Source organism: Monocercomonoides exilis, assembly GCF_001643675.1.
Source record: "Monocercomonoides exilis strain PA203 chromosome Unknown scaffold22-1379369, whole genome shotgun sequence".
Lineage (NCBI taxonomy): Eukaryota > Preaxostyla > Oxymonadida > Polymastigidae > Monocercomonoides > Monocercomonoides exilis.
Window position 1 is genome coordinate 1,093,874 of NW_027150567.1, and position 8,627 is coordinate 1,102,500.

Genomic DNA, 8,627 nt, shown 5'->3' on the forward strand with positions numbered 1-8,627 from the left:
TCAGCTCCTCCAACCGTCTGGATGGGCAAATGAACATATTGGGGAAATAAAAAAGAAAAATTACAATAATGTTGAGGAGGATAATATTTACCCATTCAACTGATATTTCGAAAGATTATGATCTGTAAATGATTTTATATGAGGTCATTTTTAACTTGAGCCCTTTTTATAAAAAGGTGATACGAAATGTGATCCAATACCTGAATTTTATTTTGGGGATTGGGTTGCAGATGTATTTGCAGAATCAAAGAAGCCATTCTTCTGAATTTCAGAAAAGATTGCATCTGCTATCGTCATGTGCTAATATAATGATCTGTAATTATTGACTGTTACAATTTAAGAGATCTTACATTCTTTTGGAGAATGGACATTGATTGAATCATATTTATGCTTTAATCAATGATAATAAATTCCAAGTATTTTTTTATCTTCATTGATAATATCACATAGTTATGCTAAATGTTTTGTCTGCATTATATTAAAGAGGTCATGATAAATTAATAGTTCAGCAACATAAAATTATTTTTTTTTTTTTTTTCTTTTTTAATTTTTGTTCTCAACCTTTTTTTTTTTTTGGGAGGAAATTAAAGGCAAATTATTTTGATAAATGTTTTCTGATAATTCTTGTATTTTTTTTATTATTAGTCTGTTCTTTGAATAGCTTTGTTTATGAATCTTTTTCTTATTCTGCTGGTCTTCTCATCTGACATTCTTTATTGAAATGCTCCCAAGATCATGTTGATAAATTCTTCCTTATACCAAACAGCAATGTCAAGTTCTTGAGCATCATTGGAATCCTTTTTTTATTTTCCTTTCTTATTCAAATTTCTCGTTTATTGTTGTTATTATTATTATTTTATGTTATTTTTTCAATGTTTTTTATACATCTGGTTAAAATATAATGAAATTTCATTTTTCTTTCTATTGTTCACTCTATTTATTCTACAAACGCCAATAAAATAATTCATTTCCTTTGTTTCTCAAATTTTCTTTCTTCATTTTTCATTCCTTTTTTCATTCTATTTTTCATTCTTTTTTAATCCTGTTTTAAAAGAAAATTATGTGTTATTATAATTCGTTGTGTAGTTATGTACAGATTGTGTGTGTGTGTGTGTGTGTGTGTGTGTGTGTGTGTGTGTGTGTGTGTGTGTGTGTGTGTGTGTGTGTGTGTGTGTGTGTGTGTGTGTGTGTGTGTGTGTGTGTGTGTGTGTGTGTGTGTGTGTTATTGGAGTTTAGTGCAAAATTATTCTGTTTCACGAAAATAGCATTTTTTTTTTTTATCTATAAAGAACAGAGAATATTCTATAACTTTATGGAACGATTGTCATTGTATTGTAACAGATTTTTGCTATTGCTGTTGTTATTCATTGTTATTGTGTTGATTTCAGATGAACAAGTACATTATTATTTTTTTAAACTTTGTTATGAAAGGGAAACCGTATAGATAAAAGAGAAAAACATAAAGATGATCAATTTTTTGCTATTTGTTATTCAAAAAACAAAGGCGCAATTATTTTTTTAGCAAATTTGGCATTTTAATTGTTTTTTGCTGATTTTTCTGTAAATTTCAAGTGTCAAGTGTTTCACTGTTTAATTGGAGTATGCGAATCTTTGATGTAAATTTAACATATAGATTTTCTTTATAATTTTCTAACTTACTAACTTTCTTTGTTTTTTTCTTTCTCTCTTTCTTTCTTCCTTCCTTTTTTGCTCTTTCTCTTTCTCTAAAAATACAATTGTTTATTACCTATGTAAAGTTCACAGTTTAGTAAATACGCCACTTTCAAACAAGAATTTTTTGAACTATTTTTTAATTTCTATTTTTTTAGATTTTTATTTAGATTATTTTTATTCATTTTGTACAAAGTTTTAATTTTCTTTTTTTATGTTTAAAAAAAAAATTAGGATGGAGTTTCACAACGTGTTTTTTTCAAATCTTTTTCTTTTCTATTCCTTTTTTTTTTTTTTAATGTAACTTTTTTTCGAAAGACGAAATGGTGAATTTTATTTTTATTATCATTATTATTTTAGACTTATTTCTCAAATCTTAGTATTTTTTAATTTTAAGTTTATTTTTTTTGAGTTTAAAGTACATTATGATTAGTTGTCTATGGGGTATTCGTTGTGGATAAGAGGAATGAATAATGATCAAGTCCATTGTACAAATAGATAGAAGTCGCTTTGTTTCTCTTCAATGGCCAGATTTTTGATTACCATTTCAAAGGATGTTTCTTTCTTCAATTTGTATTTTCTAATTTGTCTAGTATTAATTATCTCTTTGTTTTCTGGCGAATGTTTTAAACAAGGCAAACAATTATGAACTGAAAAAATAGGAGTATTATTTTTTTTGAATGAAAAAAGTTAATTTGAAGCAAAATTCTCATCAAAGGCTCTTGAATGATCCATGATGTATATCCAAAAAAATGTTTATTTTAAATTTTGACTGTTGGTTGAAAATTCAAAAGCAAAAATTTTGTTGTTCAACACAAATTTAATGGTTATCAAGATCTAAGATGCTTCGAAATATCGCTCTTGAAGAAGGATTTGGAAAGGCTGTTGTTTGAAAATAATGCATTTTCTTTATTGCTCATATTTTTTTATATTTTATTTCGAAATCAGATTACAAAGTCATCAAAGCAACCGAGGGTTGCGATTGAAATGTCTAATGTTGATAATTCAACAGATATTTTACTTTATTACAACAAAATAATGGAAATCTCTGATAGAATAAATCAATCTCGTGAAGATACTGCTAATCTTAAGTTGCAGCAGGTATTATGCAGCTTTTATCATAGTTTATTATGATAATATTCTCCATTATTTTTTAAAAAAGACAAAACTCATAAATGAAGTTAAAACAAACACCATTTGTGGTATGATATTATTTTTGAGATATCTTTCGTTTTTAAAATTTGCATATTTTGTAGATATCGAGAAAACTGTTGATGAACAAACACTGAAATTGAAGAATTTTTATAATCAGTGTAAAGGTGAGCTGGGTACACTTAAAAAAGAACTTGAAGTTTGTTTTTCAGAAATATTGTTTTTACTGGTATTTATGAAAAAACATAAAATTTTTAGGAAGACAACAAAGGAAAGCAAACCCCTGAACTTCGAATCAGAAATAATTTGTATCAGATGGTAAACCGAGAATTTATGGATGCGCTCGATGAATTCAATGAAAATCAGCACACTCACAAAATGACAGTTAAAACGAGAGTTGTCAGAAGGCTTACAACAAGTTTGTAATTAATAATAGATTTAATTTTAATAATAATATATTTTTTCACAATAATTTTCTAATTGTTTATTCGAATATTCAAATAGCAATGATGATGGAAGAGACAGAGGCAAATGATCTTGCTGAGAATTACGCTCCTCAGCTTTCTGATATTGCCATATCTTCCACTGCTCGTGATGTTGTCTCAAGATTGACTGTATGCATTTCTGTGGTGTCTTTTCTGTTTGTTTTAACAAAATGCTTCTTTGTATAACGATGAATGTAAATTTGTGCTGATCTCCATATTGTGAATAATACTAATATTATTTATTATTATTTTTAATTATTATTAATTATTTATTTTAATATTTTTTCCCCCATTCATATTTTACAAAAATATCTTTAATAATCAAATTTCGTGACTAACAATACTCAAAAAATAAAAATTAGGATCGTCGTGATCAAGCGCTTGCACTTGAGAGAGCTTTCAGCCAGCTGTATGAAATGTTCAATGAATTTGCTGTTTTGGTGTCTGCACAGCAAGAGCTGCTTGACACAATTGAGTCTCAGGTGAATTCAGCGTATGTTGATTGTTCATTTTATATTTGAATGTTTTTTTTTTAATTTTTTTAATTGTTCAATTTTTTATTTTCAATATTTTCGTTTTCTTTTTTTTTTGAACTTTTTTTTTTGAAATTATTCATTTTGTATTATGTTTTGATTTGAAATTTTCTTTCTTTCTTTTTCTTTCTTTCTTTCTTTCTTATTCGTTATGTCATGCTCAAAAACTTTAATCAGTCAAAAATATGTTGCTGAAGGAGTTGAACAGTTGCAGAAAGCAGAAAAACTCCAAAAGAAATCAAGAAAGGTTTGTTTTTGTCTTTTTGTTCAGGTTTTTTTAAATATTCATTTTTGTCTTTGGAATGTGTATGAAATTCTGTGGATGATGATGTATTTTGTAAAATGATCACAAATAAAATTATTTTCTTTTTGTATTAAACAACAACTATAGTGCACATGTTGGTTGGTTATAATTGCAGCTGTTATTTTGGTCATTGTTTTATTTGTATGTATTGGAGTTCCTCTCATGACAGCCTAGTTTTTTATGAAAAAAAATATTAAATATTTTAATTTTGATGAAAGTTTTATTCTTTTAATTCCTTGAGTCATATCACTTTTATGTTTTGCTTGGAGGAGAATTTTATGTGTTTTTTGAAAGTTTTATCTGAACGTTTCTATTAGCATGGTCAAAATTTTATGTTTTAGAAAAATATTTTGTCTTATTTATTTCATTTTTAATAATCCCTTGCCTGTTTTATGAGGTGCATCATTTAAAACATTATATATTTTGTGAGCAATTAAAATGAAATGATATATTCACTCAACCAATATTTTCAACTCTGTTTTTTGGGAAAAAAAGACTTCATTTGAATAAATTGTGGGTATAGAGATAATTTTTATTTTCCCGATAATTCCTCCTCCTTGAGACTAAATACAGTCTCATGTTGACCTGGGATGAGAAAACTATAGAGGAATATGGAAGTGTGTTTTATGAATTTATCAAATGACATGTTCTCGCATTCTGATTATTTAGATCAAATCCATTTTCAGAACAAAGAAGGTAATAACTGGCCATTAGACGACCTCTCAAATCAATTTTTAAGGTTCGGAAAGATTCGAGAATGTGGATATCAAATGCAATCGTGCTCAAAATCACAAACAAAATTCAAGAATACTGGATTCGTCACATATGAGAGCTTGGAAGATGCTCAAAAGCTTTTGCGTGAAAAAACCTTTTTACCTTTTCCAAAGGATGAAGGAAATGTGAGTAAATTTCTTTGGATAAATGAAGCAACTCCTTTACTTGATCTGAAGAGCAATATTGGATTCATTGAAAATATTGAAGCATCGAGACGTATATTTTCTGAATATCAATTCACATTTTGGGAGTATCACGGAGGCACAGGAGATTTGTTTTTTAGTGTTTCATCGAAGTGTTTATTCGAAGATTTTCGCGCCAGAGATGGAAAAACACAAAAAGAATTTTTATCAAAAATATCAAGAGTAACAAAAAAATCTGAAGCGACAGGAAAAACAATAACTGTTGATAAGCACGATAAAGGAGCAACGAATCCAACACTCTATTTTTTGCATGCGCCTTCTGTGAAAGAAGCGTTTCAGGATGCGTCCTATGTGAATTCCACGCTCACGCGCCATCTGAAACAGAAGATACAGAGTGAGATGGCAGCGCTGCAGTATGAGTGGCTGGCGAAGATATGGCCTCATTATCAGATGGACCATCGAGTGATCATGTGTGATGCTCTGCCAAGGCCTAAAGTGCGGCTGGCGCTGTCGGCGATGAAGAGGCAGAAGGACGAGTATTATGCGAGTGTGGAATTTGTGATGAGCCCAATTGGAAGAGAGGTGTGTTTGATTTTTTATGTTGTTATTATTATTATTATTGTTGTTGTTGTTGTTGACTTTTATTGAAAATGATTTGTTTGATAAATGTGATGACGTTTTAATGTCTTTTCTATTTTTTTTTTTTTTTTTTTTTTTTTTTTTTTTCGAATATGTTACAAAAATGATTTGTTAATGTTGACATCTTTTTATGACCTAATTCTTTATTTCTCATAAATTCAAAATGAAATTATGAAATTATTTCTTTTCTTTCTTTCTTCTTCTTCTTCTTCTTCTTCTCTCCTTCTCTCCTTCTCTTCAGATAGCTGAATATGCTGCGTGGAAGCTGAAAGACACAACAACATTTGAAGGAATAGAAACAACTGTCAAATGCACAACCAGACAACGCACTCAAATTCCTCCTTCGCAAATGCCTCAACATTCTCTTTCTTCTCTTTCTCCTCTTTCTCCTCTTTCTTCTTTATCTTCTATGTCTTCTTCTTTATCTTCTTCTCTTTCTTCTTCTCTTTCTTCTTCTCTTTCTTCTTCTCTTTCTTCTTCTATACCTCCATTTCCTTCAACTCTTCCTTCTTCTTCTTCGTCGTCTTCTTCTTCTTCTTCTTCTTCATTGAACAAAACTCATTCATTAAACGTTCCTTTTCTTCTTCCTGTTTCTCCTTCTCCTTCTTCTTCTTCTTCTTCTTCTTCTCTTTCTTCTTCTCTTCGCTTCCCTCTCCAATCTTCAATTCATTCTTCTCTTCCTCCTCCTTCTCTTCCTTTTTCTCATCCTTCTATGATTAATCCATTATTTCCTCCTCAAGTATCTTCTTCTCTTCCTTCTTCTTCTTCTCTTCCTCCTCCATTTCTTTCTCCTATTCATCTCTCTCTTCCTCCTCAAATACCACAAGCAATATCTTCTTATTTGCCCCAATCTATTCCTCCTTCTCTTTCTCCTTCTTCTCTTTCTCCTTCTTCTCTTTCTCCTCCTTCTCTTTCTCCTTCTTCTCTTTCTCTTTCATCTCCTTCTCGTCCTCCTCCATCATCAACACAACCCATCCTTCATCACTTCCTCGCCCCTCCTTCTTCTCCTTCCTCTTCTCTTTCTCCTCCTTCTCATATTCCTCCTTCTTCAACACAGAATGTGATGAATGCAACTCCTGAACTTCCATTTCGCACTCTTCTTTCTCTTCAACCTCCTCCTCCACTGTTGAATAAAACTATATCTTTTACCTCTCCTTCTTCTTCCTCTTCCTCTTCCTCTTCCTTTTCTCCTTCTCCTTCCTCTTCTTCTTCTTCTTCTTCAAAAACTTCTTCAATTATTCATTCATCATCATCTTCTTCTTCTTCTCTTCCTTCTTCTTTGTCATCTCCATCATTATTGCCTTCTTCTCCTTCTTCTCAATCATCATCAACTTCTTCTTCTTCTTCTACTACTTTTATTTCTCCGATTTCTTCTTCTATTTCTCCGATAACCTCCTCCTCATCATCATCTAATTCTTCTTCTTCTTCCTCCTCTTCCTCTTCTTCCTCTTCCTCTTCTCATCCACAACTCCTTCCTCATCCATTCATAACCCATTTTACCTCTTCTTATTCAAATGATCAACATCTTTGCCAATCTTCTCGTATTGTGCCTCATTCACCGCATTCTCCTCATTCTCTTCGTTCTTCTTCTTCTTCTCATTCTCCTCATTCTAATCACAAAATTCATTCTAATCATTCAGATCATCCAATAAATTCAATTAATTCAATTAATTCATCTCGTTCTCCTCATTCAAATCATTCACAACGTTCTCCTCATTCAAGCCATTCGCCACATTCTTCTCATTCCTCTCATTCTTCTCATTCAATTGATTCAAAACATTCAAATAACTCCTCTAATGTTATTCATTCAAGCAATTCTAATCAATCTATTCAATCTATTCAGTCATCGCAATTGACTCAATTGACTCAATTGACTCATTCACCACATTCCAATCATTCCAATCAATCAACACACTTGATTCAGCAAAATCAGTTGTTTAATTCTAACTCATTTAATCAATCAAATCAATCAAATCAATCAAATCAGTTGTTTAAACATAACCAGCCATCACATTCTAATCCGTTAAGCAATTCTTCTCAATTTAGTAATTCTTCTCATTCTTCTCGTTCTTCTCATCTGTTGCAATCTTCTAATGATTCTTCTCCTTCTTCTTCTTCTTCTTCTTCTTCTTCTTCTTCTCCTTCTTCTTCTTCTTCCTCTTCCTCTTCCTCCTCTCCTTCTTCTCTTTCTCTTCATCCTCCTTCTTTATTGTTTGCTCCTCCATCTAAATGTCTGAAGCAAAAACACGATAATTCTGTGACTTCATCATCATCTTCTTCTTCCTCTTCTTCTTCTCCTTCCTCTTCTTCTTCTTCTTCTTCAATTATTCCTTCGTCATCATCTTCTTCCTCTTCTTCTTCTTCTCTTTCTTATTCTTCTCTTTCTTCTCTCTCCTCTGACTGTCTTTCTCCTCATGAGGTTATCACAAATTCTTTCGTTCCTTCTTCTTCTACTGCTACAATTTCTTCTTTGTCTTCTTCTTCTTCCTCTTCTTCCTCCTCCTCTTCTTCTTCTTCTTCTTCTCTTTCTTCTTCTCTTTCTTCTTCACTTTCTTCTTCGTTTTCTTCCTCCTCCTCCTCTTCTTCTTCTTCTTCTTCTCTTTCCTCAATTTCTTCTCATTCATCTCATTCACCTCATTCACCTCACACACCGATATCTTCTTCTTCTTCTTCTTCTTCCATTCATTCTTCTCTTCCTCTTTCTTCTTCCTCTCCTCCTCCTTCCACATCCAATTCTAATTCTAATTCTTCTTCTTCTTCTTCTCTTCCTCTTTCTCATCCTCTTTCTCCTCCTCTTTCTCTCCCTCTCTCCCTCCCTCTTTCTCTTCCTTCTTCTCTTCCTCTTTCGAATTCTCCTTCTCTCCGTTCTTCTCTTCGTTCTTCTCCTCCTCTTTCTTCTCCTTCTCTTTCTTCTCATTCCATCGAT

The 8,627-nt window shown here is 31.4% G+C and overlaps 2 protein-coding genes across 2 annotated transcripts in view; both read left to right on the top strand.

Moving 5' to 3' along the window:
* The first annotated feature begins 2,503 nt into the window (after positions 1-2,503).
* Positions 2,504-4,611, top strand: MONOS_15659 (Plasma membrane syntaxin). Its single transcript, XM_067868550.1, has 9 exons — positions 2,504-2,558; positions 2,620-2,772; positions 2,834-2,873; positions 2,928-3,022; positions 3,082-3,241; positions 3,328-3,437; positions 3,671-3,801; positions 4,019-4,088; positions 4,233-4,611. Exons 1-9 carry the CDS (start codon positions 2,514-2,516, stop codon positions 4,317-4,319), a joined length of 891 nt encoding a protein of 296 aa, XP_067727608.1. The 5' UTR covers positions 2,504-2,513; the 3' UTR covers positions 4,320-4,611.
* A 111-nt stretch (positions 4,612-4,722) lies between these two features.
* MONOS_15660 (uncharacterized protein) overlaps positions 4,723-8,627 on the top strand; it is a gene marked incomplete at both ends in the record, with an annotated part of 4,092 nt that continues 187 nt past the window's right edge. The window contains 3 exons of the mRNA XM_067868552.1: positions 4,723-4,762; positions 4,815-5,644; positions 5,943-8,627. The exon at positions 5,943-8,627 is cut by the window's right edge and continues 12 nt beyond it. Of these exons, the coding sequence (XP_067727609.1) occupies positions 4,723-4,762; positions 4,815-5,644; positions 5,943-8,627 (3,555 nt within the window). The remainder of the gene's footprint in view (positions 4,763-4,814; positions 5,645-5,942) is intronic.